The sequence below is a fragment of the Carassius auratus genome, chromosome 41 (assembly GCF_003368295.1).
Source record: "Carassius auratus strain Wakin chromosome 41, ASM336829v1, whole genome shotgun sequence".
Lineage (NCBI taxonomy): Eukaryota > Metazoa > Chordata > Actinopteri > Cypriniformes > Cyprinidae > Carassius > Carassius auratus.
Window position 1 is genome coordinate 2,576,216 of NC_039283.1, and position 18,805 is coordinate 2,595,020.

General features: G+C 37.2%; 2 protein-coding genes and 1 pseudogene across 4 annotated transcripts; 2 read left to right on the plus strand and 1 right to left on the minus strand.

Moving 5' to 3' along the window:
* Positions 1-1,745: 1,745 nt before the first annotated feature.
* On the minus strand, positions 1,746-5,325 carry LOC113059773 (cannabinoid receptor 1-like). 2 transcript variants are annotated; one of them, XM_026228353.1, is made up of 4 exons: positions 5,031-5,325; positions 3,734-3,823; positions 3,101-3,483; positions 2,910-3,008 (listed from the first exon to the last, which is right to left on the minus strand). In XM_026228353.1, exons 2-4 carry the CDS (start codon positions 3,810-3,812, stop codon positions 2,991-2,993), a joined length of 480 nt encoding a protein of 159 aa, XP_026084138.1. In that variant the 5' UTR covers positions 3,813-3,823; positions 5,031-5,325; the 3' UTR covers positions 2,910-2,990. The 2 variants fall into 2 exon arrangements, with proteins under 2 accessions (XP_026084137.1, XP_026084138.1); XM_026228352.1 differs by having other exon boundaries at positions 1,746-3,483; positions 5,031-5,318.
* Positions 5,326-7,910: 2,585 nt separating this feature from the next.
* On the plus strand, positions 7,911-11,797 carry LOC113059774 (proline-rich nuclear receptor coactivator 2-like; annotated as a pseudogene).
* Positions 11,798-13,160: 1,363 nt separating this feature from the next.
* LOC113059775 (protein dopey-1-like) lies at positions 13,161-17,739 on the plus strand. 2 transcript variants are annotated; one of them, XM_026228354.1, is made up of 8 exons: positions 13,161-13,524; positions 14,910-15,102; positions 15,215-15,396; positions 15,479-15,649; positions 16,144-16,333; positions 16,471-16,569; positions 16,843-16,943; positions 17,640-17,739. In XM_026228354.1, the coding sequence occupies exons 2-7, from the start codon at positions 14,965-14,967 to the stop codon at positions 16,921-16,923; spliced, it is 861 nt and encodes a 286-aa protein (XP_026084139.1). In that variant the 5' UTR covers positions 13,161-13,524; positions 14,910-14,964; the 3' UTR covers positions 16,924-16,943; positions 17,640-17,739. The 2 variants fall into 2 exon arrangements, with proteins under 2 accessions (XP_026084139.1, XP_026084140.1); XM_026228355.1 differs by lacking the exon at positions 13,161-13,524 and adding an exon at positions 13,933-14,144.
* The last annotated feature ends 1,066 nt before the right edge of the window (positions 17,740-18,805 follow it).

The following is an 18,805-nucleotide window of genomic DNA, read 5'->3' on the forward strand; positions in this document are numbered from 1 at the left end:
GAAAGTGATAGTTATACTTACTCAGGTTTATGCTTGCCATTGTTTAATTTTCTTCTGTATAAACAGGCCTCTTGCACGACGTTTAATGTGCATGTTATTTGCATATAATACTTTTACTATAAATTAACATAATATTAACAATAAGTTCCATATACAATCATTATAGCATTTAAAACATCTTTACACGCACACTGAACTCTTTCAATTTACCCAAACACCTTGTGGATCAGTATTTCATTAACTCTTAGAAACAAAACTTTCAATTTGTGAAGCTTTGTTCTCATATGCCCACTCCTCCAACTACCTAATCCTGATTGGTGCCTTACAGTCTTATGACTCTGATCAACATTTACTGAGTGCAATAGTTTTTTGGCAAATGGCCATTTTTCTGAAGGATTTGCATGTTGGTTTCTGTTTGTTTTAGCTTTCAAAGCAGTCTTTCAACTCACAAGGAATCATTTCCGTACTGTCTCTTTACATTTAAACCACCTACATGTATAGAGACACAAAGTGGGGGTCATTCCACACTGTTGATTCCTTATGAATATCACACTCTTTTGCATGCCAATATTTGTCAATTTTGACCCAATCCAATGAAAGTACCATAAAAAGTAAAACATGAAAAATAGCAGATAATGATGTAGGCCTTATTGATAAATAGATAAATTGATATATATTAATACACTCTTCATGAATGTGTCTAAAACAATACAGAGCTCCTCAAACAATACTGTTTAAATAAACTGAAGGTTGACATCCAGAAAATGTTACTGATGCATTACAATGAAGTAGCCAGAGTAAAGTATTCTTCTCCTAAATATCAGTGGGCATAATGTAACAAAGTAATAATACTTTGTTACATTGCTTAAGTATTTTTGGGAGTATCTGTAGGACTACTTTACTTGAGTTTTTATATTTCTGCCAACTTTTACTCTGATACATTTCCCTGAGGCATATTAGTTACTTAGCCTACTACAGTACAAAATAAAGTCTTAAGTCTTAAGACTTAAGTCAAGGCTAGGGTGTACTTTGCAATATACAGTAGGCTATATATTCTGCGATAATATGGTAAGTACTGTTGTTTTAACGACAATCTGACATTATTGAGTGTATCACCATCACACAGAGTGCACACACGTGATTTATTAATCCATTTGTTTAAATTGTACAAAAATGCTTCTATGTTTTTTATATTTATAGAATTTTATATAGTAAACTTAATCTATAGCACACAAAGAGTACCTTTTTTTCCTCCAGATATTAGCATGAAAAGAAATGTAATAATCATTTAATAGGATGACTTACATTTCCTACACAATATTGTTTGTTTTTGCTCAATTTTGCTAACGTAAATAGTTCCAAACAAAGCTCACAACACTGTTATGCCTTTCTGAGCAATGGACAGTGTTTACTCAGTGAATGAATCAGCTTTTTGAATGAATGGTTGAATTTGTTCCTGAATGAATCAGTCGTTTGCATGAATCAGTTGAATCTCAATGACTCACTTATTTACAGTCACCTGCTGCCACCTACTGGCGGTTTTAATTTAACATTTCGACTATTTGTTTCATGTCATAAATATCAGTATTCAACGTTTTATGTTTAAAAGCATAACTTATGCAACTGTAACTGGAGGTTAAATGCGTCCATGTCCCCTCTGAGATACATTTAACTGCGTATGCTATTTCAGAAGCAGATTCCAGAAACGTTTTCTTATGTTGGAATGAAAGACACTAAGTACCAGAATGAAGTGCTTTTTATTCTTACCCAAAAATACAAAATGGAAGAAAGAGTTAAAACTGAACACAATCTTGCTGCTCAAGCTGTGTATGAACATGTATTTTCTCCTTTTCCATTTACTTTTCATACTTAAGTACAATAAATATAATATAATTTAAGATTTATACTCAAGAAATATCAATAGTCATCTTCTGGTAAGATATCTGTAATTTTACTTGAGTATGTCTTTCGGGTACTTAATACACCACTGCTAAAGTAAAATTAAAGCAGGAGCAGGAGGAGCGACTACGCAGAGGTGATGGCGGGTCAACAATTGCCAGTCTATAAGATCCTCCTCCTTATTTTGTCCCTTTTGGTGTTCCATAGTCACAGGGAAAAAACACACACAGACATGTCCATAGTTCTGACACACACATCAAAGTTCTTTGTTAGTATACAAACATTCTTCATTTGATTATTTCACTGCTATTTATTTGATATCCTGCATTTTTATATCCCAAAACAATGTTTTCTGGAATTTTGAAATGTACAAAAAGTATATACATCTATAATATTTAATACAATGTGTGCTAACCTAAATTATAATCCTGCAGTACTACATTTGTTAAATATATCAAATGTATTAAAAGTTGGAAAATGATTAATACAAAAGGACTTTAAATCATATTTATGTGATCTTTTACTGCTTGTCTACGCTTTCAGAAATAGTATCTGGATTACTATCACTAACAGCCTGATCTTTAACCTTCTTGCTAATCCCAGAACCATTTTGCTTTCTTTGGCCACTAGTGTTTCCCAACATAGGTTGCCTGCATGCCTTGCGACATGCTAACAATGCAAACAGTTCTGCCCTCAGTTCTTTGCAGCGTAGGGCGTATAGAAGCGGGTTTACGCATGAGTTGACCAGGCAAAGTGTGCAACAGAAAGCGAACATTCGTTGTTGTTTTTTTGTAAGGGTCACTGTGACATCCACCATCATAAAGCACAGGACCGGCAGCCAACAAACAGCAAGGATAAGGAGAATCAGACTGAAGGTACGTGCAAGCTGAATGTCCATTCGCATTCGAGCCTGTCCTTTCACGCTCTGCCTCCCGGACTTAGGTCCACCCATAGCGGTTTCATGACGATTTGCTTTCCACAGGATGAGAACATAAGCCACTATGATAGTGAATAGCACCACAAGTTGGAAGCCCGTCCAGAAGGCCATGTAGTGACGATCCACATAAGGGTAGAGACGAGAGCATGGAGGATCAAACTTGGTTTTGCACCTCCAACCCATCAGAGGAAGAAATGAAATTAAAATCGTTACACACCATAATAATACAATAGCCAGCTTGGCTCTAGTGCGTGTGAGTAGCACCTTGTAATTGGAAGGCTTGTAGATGCAGAGATAACGGTCCAGCGCTGTCAGCAGCAGGCTTCCCACAGAGCCCGTGAAAGCCATTGTGACGCCACCCAGCTTGAACAGATAGATATTAGGGCCGTCCCTCTGATTATAAACATGGAAATCTAGAAAAGCGAAGGTGAAGAAACAGCTGGCAAAGGTGTCGGCCAGTGCCAAGCTGCTGATGAACAGATATGATGGCCGTCTGCGCAGAGTAGTGGAGCTTGCAATGACCAAAAGGACCAAAATGTTTTCCAGGAATGTCACAGGGCCGGCTATGAAGCAGATTGAGCTAATAGCTGCCTTCTCTGTTATGTTCAGGACCATGTAACACTGTAGGCTGTCGCACAAGCTTGCATCTGTAACAGTACGGATCAAAATTATTTAAAATAATCAATTTACTCCCTTTTTAGGGTGAACAATGAATGTCATTTTTAATAATTGTATTTATATTTAACATATAATATTTTAATTAAAAATAGTTTTTAACTAAATTCAGAAGTTTGGAATCAGTATGGTTTTTTATGTTTTTGTAAGATCACAACAAAAATTGAAAAGACATGCCATGGTCACAGATAGACCTTCTAAAATCTTTATGAGAAATAATACCTGTTGATTTGCTTGGTGTACTTCCGTTTAAATAAAGCGGTGTGGTAACTTCTTGATTTTGTTCCGAATGCGTCTGCATTTTCCCCAGAACTAAAATAAATAAATGACAAATGATTAAATAACAGCAGACACAATTATTCACGTGCCACATGTGACTATTGCCAATAGAAACATGGGGGGGGGGGGGTATTGTTTTAATTTTCTGAAAGTTCTGAATATGACATGATTAAGAGGGATAAACCACACTCACAAAACTAATTTAAAGTCAAACATGTCTCAAAGCAAAATTGTATTAGGCTTATATTCAGAAGAGAAGCAATGTTATCCTTAATGTAAAATAATAAGTCTATCCCACAGGTCTATTCAGAACATTTTTGAATACAAACTACTGGTAACTGTGACCTAAAGCTGTTAAATAGTTTAGAATGTTAGATACCGTCCCGTGCTGGGCAAAAGAAGACACAAGAGAATGCTTGACAAATCATTTGTATTTCCACATTTCTCCATTAGAGAGAAAAAAAAGAGCATTAAAAAGATTAAGAATAGGATTAAGATTTATTTATTTTTTTGCTCTGTAATTACCTTTATAGGTAGACACATTCTTTGATTAGGTATAGAATAAAGACTAATCTGTTTAGTTAAATTAAAACACCTGCTCTCTATACAGTGGTTGTTTTTCTTTGTTTCCCTCCTTCCACTATCACTTTATTTATCCTTTCTGTACAGTAAGCACTAATATTATTCCATTTATCCTCCCACATATTCATCACAATTCATATAAGCTCCATGATATCTCTAGGATGCCTCTTAATGTTCTTAAAATTTCAGAAAATATTGGAAAGTTTTCTATTAAAGCTACTTCTCATGTTAGCTCCAATAGAAGGGCTTCTCTTCAGAGCCTTCATTTCTCCCAATATTTCTTCCTAGTGTTTTTTTCCTAACCATTTTCACCATTGGTGGCTCACTGGGGGTCAAAAGCCATGATTTTACATTCTCCTATCTTCTTAAGTTTCTATTTTACTTTGCTTTAGAACAATGTGTATCTTAAATAAAGTTTTGCTTTCAGAAGCTGCTGTTATATTAAAACTTAAACACTGAAAAAAACATACTGTCACAAAAACGTAATCAGGCTAAAGCTCTTTCACAGTCACAAAAACACATTTGTCATTTAATAACACACTATGTCTTACTAATAAAGACAAGGAGAAACTGCTTTTCATTAGCACACATTAGAGTTGTTTAATTTCACACAGATTTTTGCATAGCCTACACATTGATCATATGAAGGGGTTCTTACCTTCGGTTTTTGCTGTTGGTAAAAATTGTCTGCTGTTGGCAGATATTGTCTTTCGCAAATCTCAAGCCTCTGATTTCAACACTAGAGCATATGCCACACCCCCAGTAAGTGAAAGAGAGAACCAAAATTTCAATATCACGTCCTTCCAGATAGCAGTTAGGGAATGCACTGTGCTGTATTCTGGTATTCCGCTGTATTTCTGAGCAAGCAGATGATTAAAAAGACTGAAGTAATGAGAACACGTTATTGAGGAGAGAAAAGCAAAAGAGATGGAAAGTACAAAAGCTGTTTTTCTCCAAGATGAAAACTGACAACCAAAGAGGAACCGTAGTGTCACAAGATGACATACGTGTAATAAATGCTGAAATATTAATTTTTTTTTTACCGCAGCTTCCCTTTGTCATTAATAATTTTAAGAATTTAACAATAGTGTGTCTCAAAGGTTCTTAAATGTATTATCAAAGCTGTTTTTCTCTGAGATGAAAACTGGCAATCAAAGAGGAACCCTAGTGTCACATCACAAACAGGATGACATACGTGTAAAAAATTGTGAAACAAGTCTCTTTACTACATCTTCCTCATCTTGTCGCTGGCCTATTTCACAAATTTTATCACGGAGAGCAGACGGTGGAGGAAAATAATGGTTACTTCTCACTGCAGCTGTCACAATTTTTATTACATGTTCATCCCAGTAATTGCTTATTCTCTGAAAGTCTTTGGTTGTTAAGCAATTTTTGTGAGGAACTGTAAATAAAAAAAAACACACACTCTGAGCTCCCAGTAACACAGTATTAATGAATAAAGAACGAAATATGTTGATTTTTTATTCTTGGGCGAGTGTAACCCACAATATAGCTACTGAACATTTATTGTCATTAGTATGCTATCCAAACGGAAAAATTATTATATGCCTGTAATGGCTTTGAAATTTAATTTTCTCTAACTATATTGAGTGTAATGTTATTTTTAAGCAACAGATGGCGCTTGTGAAGTACTTCAAATTGGCTCAAGTATGAGAATGTATCGAAAGCTTGTATCTATCTATCTATCTATCTATCTATCTATCTATCTATCTATCTATCTATCTATCTATCTATCTATCTATCTGAATTAGTTGACTAATATATACCATAATATAGCTCTAGAACATAAATTTGCATAATAAATACTTTTCATGATTTGTGCTTCGAGTGTAGCAGTAGTATCATATTTAGTATTTGCTTTATGTGTGTATGTAGATGTTTCTCCCACAACACTGTAAAATTTGGTCATTTGACCTCTTCTCAAATTGCGTTTGACCGTCAAGAGCCTCCCACCCGACCTACTTTCCAAACATAGGATACAAACCTAGGCCAAGCCCCCGGAAAGCTTAACCAAGGTTGCTTCCAGAGGGTGTGCACTTCCGTCACCAAATACGGATTTTCATTAAACAGGCAAACAAGTGCAACATTATGCAACAGGTTTTCTTAAGGAATAAGCAGAAGTGGGCTATTTAATCCACAGATGAAGGATTTTTAAATGAAAAAAAAAAGCAATAAATTGTATAGCATAAATAGTAATGTAAACATTGAAAACTTTCAAATGCTTAAAACAAGATTAGTCTACTTCAATAAAAGCTAGCCAACTAAATGTTTTTCTCTCAACCGCTATAGTTAATTTTTTTTTATTCTCTAAACTGTGCAATTTTCACAACGGTTTAATGAGACATCGAAATGCATATCTGCAAAATGTAATAACTCACCCAAACATGCTTCAAAACCTAGTTCTGTGTCACATGGATAAAAATGTTTTGTTAATATATTTGTAAAACAACAAAGCTCTAACATAAAGCAACTATAGGCCTACATACTGTATTATTCTAGCTTAGATTGTTCCAGTTTGAATCTTTTAGAACTGTTCAGATAAAACGAGGCTGGAAACAGGTTAACAGGTGGAGGAAGGTTTAAATTTGGACAATAATGTTTACGTCTCTAACAGCTCAGAGTTGGAGTGCCATAAACAATCTAACTGAGCACCCATTTAGTTTCAAGAACACCAAATGGCCCATATGCCTCCTCCAAGCCATTCTGATGTATGAAGATACTACACCCCCAAAATAACACCTTTAGCATTTCTGTAGCTTTTCAAACACCTTTACTCCCATTGTCACTGGCAGTAGATACCACTTCACAGGTTTTTTATCCACATATTGTCATATGTCAGCAGGTAGCGTGTGATACTTCTTAAAGATTGTGCCAAGTTTCTTCTTGGTTCAAGACCAGACTACTAGGCCTATTTCCTGCATCCCACACACAGCTTTCCAGTGATTATGGTATTGCCTGCGAAGTGTCTAATATTTTATTTGGTTATATACGATGGATTTGACAGCATCTCGACATACTCATAATTCTGTTCTTTTTGTCTTTTTTCTTCGATCACTTATCTGTTCTTTAATCTTTTCCACAACATATGGAGTGTCTGAAGGTTTACTAGATCAGATGAGTCCTTGTTGTAGGTGTTTCTTAAAAGTAATATTTCTAAAAAATAAACCCTTCTTGAATACGTAAATTGGACATCTAATCCTTTAAAAACTGCTTCACTGTTTATAGAATTTGATAAGGCATATACACTTATACAGTATATGACGTGTCATATGTATTTTTTAGTAAGTTAACTCTTAAGTGTTTGCGTTTTGAAATTTAACCAACCGGAAGAAACCATATTATCATTTTATGCCTTCGAGTTATTACAGTAACTCCGAATACCAAAATTCCCCATAAACACGTAACGCTCAGTGACGCAGGAAGGATGGCAACAGGCGTGTTTATCGCTCCTATTGGTCACACGTCGGCAGTTCTGCTCCCTGATTGGTCAGCACACCACAAGCCTGAACTACTTAGGCTTTGTCGAGGATCCATTTTGTTGTTAGACGGAGACAAACTGGAGGAGAGTTATACAGATCCGCTTTAGCCTCGGATTCGAATAAAGATTCACATATTGGGAAACATTTTCCCCACAAACAGCTACAGCTGACAGACTGTACCAAGGGAAGACGAAGGGCTTTTTCCATCAAAGCCCGAGGAAGTCGGTAGGTGTTTTTTTTTACTGAGTTATAAACATAGGGAGTCGTCGACGGCATAGACGCCATGTTGAGTACGAGAGTCTTTGTTTTGGTCCGGGGCCAGAAATCACGACCTAATACCCTTTTCTAAAATCATTTGGAGCTATTTTTTTTTGTAAAACATTATAGAAATGATCTGTAATTCTGAACGTACAGATTTTTATTATTATTATATATATTTTTTTATAAATCGACAAAAACCGTGAAGACATTGATTGAGCATAAAAGAGCAATAGTAACGTAAGATGTTTATGTAATACTATATACACAAAAGATTTTATACTGTCCGTAGGTTTATTATATAATTGGTTAAATTACAAATTATATGCATTATTGTTGGACCCGAACATATTGTTTACTCTCGTCATTTTCACTGTTTAACGTTACACAAACAGCTAACGTTAGTTTATGGTGATAATGGTGAAGAAACCCAACGTTACTTCTCTATATTTAAATCGAATGCATTCAGCAAAAAACTTTGGTTATATAATTTAACGTTACATGGTTTCTTTTGTTAGATCCACGGCTTCTAAAGAACCGTGCGCCGAGGTGAATTCATGTTCAGCTCGGTTTCACGACAAAACAACACTCACTGGCACATGAAAACTTCAGATCTTGCTGGACACAGATGTGCAGCGAGAAGTAGATCAACTACTTCGAGGACCTGGAGCCCGATTGGTGAAGAGAAATTAAAAACTGAGGACAACCACGCACTCAACTTTTCTACAACAGTGAGGTAAGTGGAGGAAGCGCGTGGGGGATGGGCGGCGACGCGCTGCCTCTAGCCCTTTGTTATTGTCCGTCTGCAACGTTGGCCGTTTAGTCCTAATTTGAGGCCCGTTTTTAAAGCAGTTTGCACTCTTTAAACATTTTAATTCAAAATCTATGTCTTGCCGTTTAATTAAACAAGTTCTTTGTCTTCCAATAGGTGACATCCAATCAGAGCAGCATGGGAGGTGGCGAGAGATACAACATTCCAGATCGCACAGCGTCCAAGAAGAGCCACCAGATTGGCAGGGCAAGCCGAGGAGTCGAGACCAGAATGGAGTGGTGCATTCCGCCTCCTCAGGAGCCTTAGGGGTGCCCCATCACCACAGCCATCGCAGGGGTGAGAAGGGCACCAACTACTCTTGGTCTCCTGAGGCGTGGCAGGCCGCGGCTGTAGACATGAAGAACGCCTCAGTTCGTTTTGCCACACCTTATGATCAGAATTGGGAGGGTACAGTGTCCCATCTGAGCAAACTTTTATCAGCTCAGTGTGGTCAGAACTATGCTGGAGCCAAGTTTAGTGAGCCCCCATCCCCAAGTGTGCTACCCAAGCCCCCGAGCCACTGGGTGTCTCTTCCCATGGGCACTTGCGATCACCGTGAGATGATGACCTTTCAGTTAAAGAGCCTCCTTAAGGTTCAGGCCTAAGAAGGTCTGTCAGTGCTGCTTTCTTAAGCCAATATTTGAACGAAGGCTCTGCTTTGGCATCTCGCCCTCCTCTTGAATGCTCCAGCTGCGTAATATATTTTACAGCTATTTTTAGATTTGCATCTTAATTAGGTGATGGCCATTTGGCAGGCATATGTTTCTCCTGATGTCCATCACCTAACTTTTTTTAAAACGGAAACCACTCCACCAGTTATTACGTCGCTGTGGCCTTACGGGGCGGTTGAGATCTTTTAGCGGAGCCGCATGCCATGACAAATGAACTGGAGTCATCCTTAATAACTCATTGCTCTGTTATGCTCTTGTTTTGTTTTGTTCTTTTTTTGATGGCTGTTTGTGACAGTCTGTGTGTTTTTTCTTCTCAACCATGCCTAGAAGTAGACTAAATTCACACACCATTTGCTTTCTGAACATTTCTCGCATAGTTTTTCGCTTGCTGAGGTTTGATGCACACTCTCGGCTTGAGTTTTAATCATGCAGGGAGTGTCCGAACCCTCTTGGTGCTAAGCACAGCAGCATTTGTAGCGTCATAGTGCATACTGCATTTCCAGGTATCTATTTTAATTTTGCTTTTTGGGAAGTAAAAGCCACACGACTTCGTTCTGCAGGGAGACCTAAGCAAACAGAATACGGAGGGGAACAAACTTAAGTGAACATAGGTTATTTGACGAACCCTTAAGCCTAATGAGGTGGCACAATGGACCTTGTGCTTTCAACACCTGTACTTTTTTTTTTAATGGCGCTGTGCGCATTGCACTATAGGTGTTGAAATTCACCAAGGTTCAGAAGCTCTATTGCAGCATTTTTTTTTTTTTTTCATCCCTTATGTTATAGCCTAGAAAACTGTGAGAGTTTTTTTTTTTTAAATGTTTACCAAAGCTAAGCAATCGGCAATTTTCTGTTGGAAACCCCCCTTTGCTTAACCAGATCTGGTTACAAGTGCCATAAATCATCGTGTAAGGCATTAGCATATATCAAGGTTCTGGTTGACAAATCACTTTTGGATTTTTTTTTTTCTTTTGGAACGATTACAGAGCAAACATACGGAGGAGGGTTATGATGCGAGAACATAGGCTGGATATTTCCTCTGGTCTCATCTCATAGCCTTGTTTGCTCTGTAATTGCTTTGATGCAAGCATTGTTTTATGGAATGTGTGTATTATGGCACAGGGGAACTGAGAAATAGGGCGCAAGTCCAGTGAGGACATGTTTACATTGTTTTATAAGAAGGCAGGCGGCTGACATCTGACACACACTGCCCTTTCTCACTTGTTATTCTTGCACTGCTGTTCATTTGTGTTCAAAAGTTTCAGACAATGTTGCTCTTTCAACTGTGGATATGTCATGGAAGCACCCCTTCCCACTTCGTTATGAGTGTGGTGGAAACTACCTCTCTTGCAGAACGTGATGTTAATAGCTATCTTAAAGATGACAAAACAAAGCTGATGAGATTTAATGTATAATAGAGCCATGTAAATAATGAAATGTATAAAATGTTGTAGCATATTGTACATTTGTGCAGGAACGTTTGAAACCTGCAGATAAAGTATTTTTTAGTAATAACACTGAATGTAAAAGTCACGCTAAGGACGTGGCTTGTTTTAAATTGCTGAAGAATATTTTGATTAAAAAAAAAGATAATTTTGCCTATAGTGCGTCAAAACCCCTGCACTGTGTGATTTGTTGCCAGTGATCTTGCACATACTTTTATTTTATATAAGGCACCGTGTAGGGGCAGAACGAACTTTTATGTGCAAGTAAACAAAAAAAAAATTGGCAAAAAAAAAACATTTTGAAATCGAAAGGGACTTTTATACATTGTTTTTGAGTTGCCTATGCAAGTAAAAAAGATTATTTTAATATTTTTGCAATTGTTATAACTCATTATTTTTGCCTTTTTATCCAGAGTCCATAAAGCAGTTACATTTGCCCCAAGTCATTGGTCTTTCCTCCGTGGGCCAATGTTTGAAGCCAATGAAACTGCGTTTACCTCCAGAACTGCCAGATTATAGTTTAACCCTTTAAAGTAAAAAGTAAATATATTTAATGGAATGTGTAAAAGTCCTTTTCCTAAATTTGGTTATCCTGAACAATTGGCTATGAATTTATCCCAACTTTAAAAATGTCACTTGAAATGGAAGCTGAAAGCCCTTTTGGTAAGAATTGGTTATGTACTAAAAGATTGTTTAATTTGGTTGTCTAAAAAAAATTAAAATTCCTTCCCCTCCCCCCCAGTACTGTGTTTGTGTGCCTTTTTCTTATTTATTTATTTTTTTTTTTTAAGATTTTGGAGGAAATTTCACCCAAACCCTGCAGTGAAAATGAGTTTAATTAACCCCACTTAAAGGTGAACAAATAATCTTTTAGTGATGTACAAGTATTGGTTTTTGCCAGTAATCTACAACAGAATTTGGTTCAGAGTTTTGAAACCATTTACCGTGTGGCCCGTGAAACTGATTATCTGTTCAGACTAGAACTCAGTGTCTGCTCACATAGACGATGGCACCCATTGGAAACATTTTATAAAGGTGATTTATGTTGTGACGTCATTAACAGAATGATTTTTAATAATCTGAGAAAATATTTGAATATACTTGGGTACAACTTTTTAAATGTTTATATTGCATCATTATTAAACAGGCAGATGATTAATGAAATATCTGTTAATAGGTACTAATGTCAGACCAAAAAATTAGATGGAAAAATTTACAACATATAAGTGAAATACAATAAATTGTTGGTGTTTGCTTAAGAATAATAATAAACCTGTTTAAAGCCGTGTTTATTACAAACGTAAAATTCGGGCTGCGGGGAAACGGGTTTGTATAATGAACACCCAACTCGCAATGGCCGACAATGTCAACTTCTCTATTGTAAAATTATTCACATATGCCAGTGTTTACGTTTTCACTGTTGTTTACATTCTATGGTTAGCATGAAGTATTTGATTTACCCTGATAGCCACAGTACATGAATAAAAAACGAAACACAAACTGATTTAAGAAGAAGGGTAAATAAATGTATTATAAGTATATATGTTAGAAATAAGTCGGGGGCAATATTAACTATTTCCTGGTTCAGTTCAACCCTAACTTTTAGACTTTTTTTAAAATAAAACTGCGCAACGTCGAATGCAGTGGTTTCTGTTTTGTTTTTCGACAGCACCATCAGCTGGCAACAAAACTATATTACTGGTTTCGATTAAACAGACGATAATTGAAGAAACAACCTTTCAATATTTGAATTGGATTCAAATCACTCAATATAGTCTGAATAATAAGACTTTTTAAAGCTAAAAGCAGTAGTACATGTATATTACAAGCTCCTAGGTTTGTAATCCACATTTAAACAACAATGTATTCAAAGAGCACCGTTGCTGTAAGAATATGTTGTGTATGATTTACATTGTAGAACAAAACGTGAAACTATCTATCAGTAATACTACCCACATATCTTATTTTACTCATAAATCGAAAATCGAAAAAAAAAAAACGTTAAAAAAAAGATTTCCGGTGTCTGGCTACAAAGTGACGTCAGGGCTGGCCAATGCAAACGTGGGGACTTTTATTATGTAAGAGTGACGTATTTCTTTTCGTTTTTTTTTTTTAACCAGGAACTGTTCGCGCATGCGCAAAACAAAACATTTCACCTGGTTGTCAACGACTTTCATCAAAAATGGTTTCATCCGCAGATTGTCAACATTAACGCTGCAGTTTAACAGATGGCTTTACTGAAAGCAGATATGTGATCTCGCCAGCGGCATCCGGGAAAGCGTGTATTGCTGTCAGTATACCCACCACCGACGTCGCATTTGGCGTAACGTAACATCGTCCATAACCTATCCGTTCAACCATTCATCCATCTATCTATCCATCCATCCACCTGCCCACAAGACTAACAAAAACTGACAGCCCCTCACAGCTCAGAACTTCTCAAAAAATCTCCGTCCGACTGACAACGGTAAGCAGCGGCAGCAGCTCACCGGAGAGGATCCGCAGCTCTACAGCGAACGAACGCACAGTAGCTTAGCTGTTAGCGTGTGTTTATGATCGTGTTTGGATGGTTATTCTCACTGTGTGAGGGAAATATCGTACCAAGTGGAAAGATTTGAAGATATGTTTACCATGAACCACTCATTCGTCATTGTTACATTAGCTAACTGCTTTTGAGGGTCACAAAGGGGCCTTCTCGTCACATAATGGATCCTTGTTCCCTAGTGTCAGCTGATCGATGACAATCAGCCTCCAGATGCATTGATATTATACACCGTTTGTTGGATTTTTTAATGTAATTCAGTTCAGGCTTCAGCCTGATAAGCTTAGGATCTTGTTTTGGTTTTGGCTGTAGTAAAACCTGTGGGATGTTATGGTGCAACTTAAAGGTGCAGTTTGTCCACAAATCATTTACACTCCCTCGTGTTTTCCAAACCTGTATGATTTTGTTTCTTTAATAGACCTCAAAAGGAGAATCCAAGCAGAACGACAGCCTCAGTCGTCACTGATTTTTATTGTGTAGAAAATGACAGTGAATGATGACAGAGGTTGCTCTTTATATGTCCTATTGTTTGGAACAATATGAGGGTGAGCAAGTGATGTTTTGGAGATTAACCTGTCGATTTAATGCATGTTTTCATTTATATTGTAGTTTATTTTTTATTAAATTAATGTTTCCAGTAACATGGGAAATAACATAAGGGCGGATTAGAGTGCAGAAAAATATGGCAGTATATATTCTCCCCCCAGTCAGTGTTTTATTGTTGTTATTCTTTGCCCTTTATAGCTTTAAAGTGGATCACCTGCAACTGAGTCGCACCTGTTAATAATTCAGCAGCCTCTCACAGTATTTTCACCAGTGACAATGAACAGGGCCGATGTGTTTGGTTGAGTGTAAAAATATACCATGCACTGAAGCTTAAAGGGATAGTTCACCCCAAAATGAAAATTCTGTCATCATTTACTCACCCTCAAGCTGTTCCAAACCTCTATGAGTTTCTTCTGTTGAGCACAAAAGAAAATATTCTGAATAATGTTGATAACCAAAAAGTTGATGGTAAAAATTGTCTTCGATAGTATTTAAAAAAAAAAAAGTACTGTAGAAGTCAATGGCTACCGTCAACTGGTTACCATAATTATTCAAAATATCTTCTTTTGTGGTGAACAGTAGAAAGAAACTCAAAACAATGTGAGCATGAGTAAATGATGATGTTAAGTACACTGGAATCTGGGTGTGAGACCTCTTTGTTTCCATTATCAAGCATGTGATCTACACTATATTTCTCTTTGAGTACACTCCTTTTGATTGAGTTTAACCTTTGTGCAAATCTTTTTCTCTTTGTTTCTTTGCAGGTGTGATGTTCGTATGTGACCTTGGAGTTGGCTTTTAGTCCCATTGTGAAGGACGATGAATGCAGAGGAGTTGGAGCTCCTCGGTGACTCGAAATACAGGAACTATGTAGCAGCGGTAGATAAGGCCCTTAAAAACTTTGAGTACTCCAGCGAATGGGCCGATCTGATCTCAGCGCTCGGGAAGCTCAACAAGGTCATTTTCTACTCCACCCCCCCTCCCCAACCCCAACCCCGATCACATTTAGGAGCACTTCCAAATGTAGCAGTTACTTTACTGATCTTAGTTAAATGTATTTTGTGGACAGGTCTTGCAAAACAATGGCAAGTATCAGGTTGTGCCCAAGAAGTTGACCATTGGAAAGCGTCTGGCCCAATGTCTCCACCCGGCGCTGCCCAGCGGAGTTCACCGCAAGGCCCTGGAGACCTATGAAATCATCTTCAAGATCATTGGACCAAAGCGCCTGGCAAAGGATCTTTTCCTTTATAGGTAGAGATTGTGCAAGATTGATAATTTTTTTTGCTACAGTGACTTTTAGTGCCTAATTTATCCTTTTCACCCTCCTCCTCAGTTCTGGCCTCTTCCCTTTACTATCCAATGCTGCTATGTCTGTGAAGCCAGTATTACTTGGTTTATATGAGACCTACTATCTGCCCTTGGGGAAGACTCTTAAACCAGGCCTGCAGGGACTACTGACAGGTGTACTGCCTGGTCTGGAGGAGGGCTCAGAGTATTATGACAGGTAAAATAAAAGGTTTTTAATCCAGAATATACAAGTTATGTGTTTATTTAATATGTACTTTGCCATTTCAAGAAAAAATGTCATGCTTCTTTTAAGTCTTTTAAAATCTGCAAGGCTTGATTTATCTGGACAAAAATTTAGTAAATGGTAATATAGTAAAATATTATAACAAATTAAAATAGCTATTTTCTGTTTTAATATATTTTAAAATGTAATTTATTCTTGTGAATAGATGGCCAGCGGCCATTACTCCAGTCTTAAGTGTCATGTGATCCTTATATATATATATATATACAAAACGTACTAACCCCAAACTTTTGAACTGTATTGTATATTCTAATACTCTCAAATATTCTTCAAAAAATATAATATATATCCTATATTGAATAATACATTTAAGAAAAACAATCTCTACTATCAGCTGACTGATATGTTTCCTGATATATTGTTTGTGCATCTCTAATCTTTAAACCCATTTCATTTGTTGTCTAAAGGACCAATACCCTGCTAGAAAAGGTGGCCGCAGCAGTGGAGCAGCCGGCCTTCTACAGTGCCCTGTGGGGCAGCATCTTAACCAGCCCTGCTGTGCGCTTGCCTGGAGTGTCCTTCGTCTTACTGCACCTTAACAGAAAACTATCCATGGAGGACCAGCTGTACATCATTGGCAGTGACATCGAACTGATGGTACGCTGATCAATAGACATAATGCAAGCAAAACAGCCTTAATAATGAATGATTCAAAATATAGAAATTGTACCATTGCACACCACTGAGTTTTTCTCTCACAAGGAACGTGATGTTTATAATATTGTTTTCATCAGGTGGAAGCAGTCAGCACATCTGTACAGGATTCCAGTGTGCTAGTGCAGAGGAGCACCCTGGATCTTATCCTCTTCTGTTTTCCCTTCCATATGAGTCAGGTAACAAATGTTGATTTCAAAATTATTTTACCTCTCATTGTGTCCCTATGATATTTCCTAATAGTTCTCTCCGAGAACCAGCCTTTAAAGACCTTGCTGTGTTGCTTCTCAGGTGGCAAAAATTGACCTGTCCACCTTTGAAACAGATATTTGTAGATTTGGTATGAATTATGAGTAATTCACTAGTCAGAAAATAGGAATGTTAATTTGAAGTATTTGACATAGAAATTAAACCCTAAGATGAATTACCGTACCTGTTACTGTTCATTTCAGGCTACTCGTCCAGACATGATCAGAATTCTGTCTGCAGCTCTTTCATGTCGTTCTAAGAAGAGACATGTCCCTGAACCGTAGACTGTATGCTTGGCTGCTGGGTGAGATATTTACACTTCACACACACAAACTGTATGCCATCCATCCTTTTTATTTTTGTCCCCTGTTTTAATGAAATGCCATTCCTTTTCCAACCATATGCCAACAAGTGTGTTTGCATAATAATTTTGAAATTATTATTACAAGATTACCGTTTTAATGTTATGTCCCAAAGAACTGCATTTAAATGAAATATAAATTTTGGTTACACTGTAAATCTCTTTAATGTTTTATCAATTTAATGTGTCCTTGCTGAATAAAAGTATTCAGTTTATTTAAAAATGATCTTACTGACCCCAAACTTTTGAATGGTGATGTACATTAGCACAAACAAACTTAACCAAATTCCTTGGAAAACCAACCAATGAGCAATTTTGAAATAATTTGCTCACTAAAGACAACTAAACAAACTAATTAGTTGCAGGGTACACTGTACTTAATTTGACAACTTCATAGAAACAGCATAAATTTGCTGTGATTTTGTTTGGTTTGATCTTGTTCTGTCTCTCTTACTTGCTGTCTATACACTGTGGATGAACATTGCCGGTAAGTTGTATGTCTACAAGTAGCCCTGGTAATCTATTCTGGAAAGTCAAGAAAAGTGTCTAGGAAAACTGAACATCTTTGTGCTCATGTCAGTGTCCTAATTGTGTTCTGTGGTGTGTTTCAGGCTTTGATAACAATGGTGTGCAAGCAGGGTCCTCGTAGCACCCGACTCAGTAACCCAGAAGAGCACGTCACACACTACTTCAACACTTATTCCAAGGACATGCTCATTCAGGTAAAGTCAAATGTATAAGTACAAAGCAGAATATAAAGTGCAGCCACACGAGTATCACCCATTTTTTGTATTAGTGGTGCAATCCAAATTTTGGATTGATGTGGCTAATTTAGTTGTTTTGGGCTCCTCTGAGCACCAATGGGACTTCAGAAAACCCGGTGGTTCACAGTGTTCTAAACAAATATTCCAGACATAGAGAAATCAAAAGCAGTGGAGAAACTTCAAAAGTTTTCCTAATTGTCTGAGTTTCCTTTTGTTGTAAGTTCAAACTGTTTTTGTTATGTCTGCAGTGGCACACAGGTGCATGCACACATTTTTTCAATAGGCCACTCTGAGGCTTCACTTCTCTCCATATGGTCTGTGTGCATGGTTTAGTTTGCAGTGAGACACTGGTCCCAGTGCTAGCACGGACAGTCCTGTTCAGTGCCATGTGTTTAAAACATCCTGCTACCCCTAGGGTTGAGCTTGGGGCTTCATTTGGGGGAGTTTTGTTTATGGCATTTCCCTCTCTTGTTTTATGGGAGGGGGAATTGTTTGATAGTGTGCCATCTGTTTTGGGCCACTTGTTTGGATCTCCCTTGTTTGGGAAGTAGGTATATAGCAGGGACCGTCTGTTCTTCTGCCTGTGCAGCCATGCGTTAGACCAAATGTGAAATCCCTAAAGACTTGCACAGGCATTCACAGTATAATGGAGACAACTATTTTTCTCCAGGGATCTATCTTGAATACTTTGTCTCATTCAGATTAACTTTGCTGTCATCTAATGCTCACTTAAAGTTACAGTTTTAAGTCTGCAAGAAATGTCTATTTTGTAAACTAATTTTATAGATCTTATTTTGATTGATTGATTAATGTGTGTGTATATATTAGGGCTGGTAATTTAACGGATGAATTCGATTAATTAATTATGGAGAAAAATAACGTGTTAAAATTATTAACAGATTTAACGCCCTTGTCCTGCCATCATGTGGATCATCTGCCATTTCATACAATCGATTGATGACTAATATGAGGCAGAGCTATAACTTACTGCGTGATGGAGCCTAGAGAATATAGCTAAAATTCAAGATATGCCTAAATGCC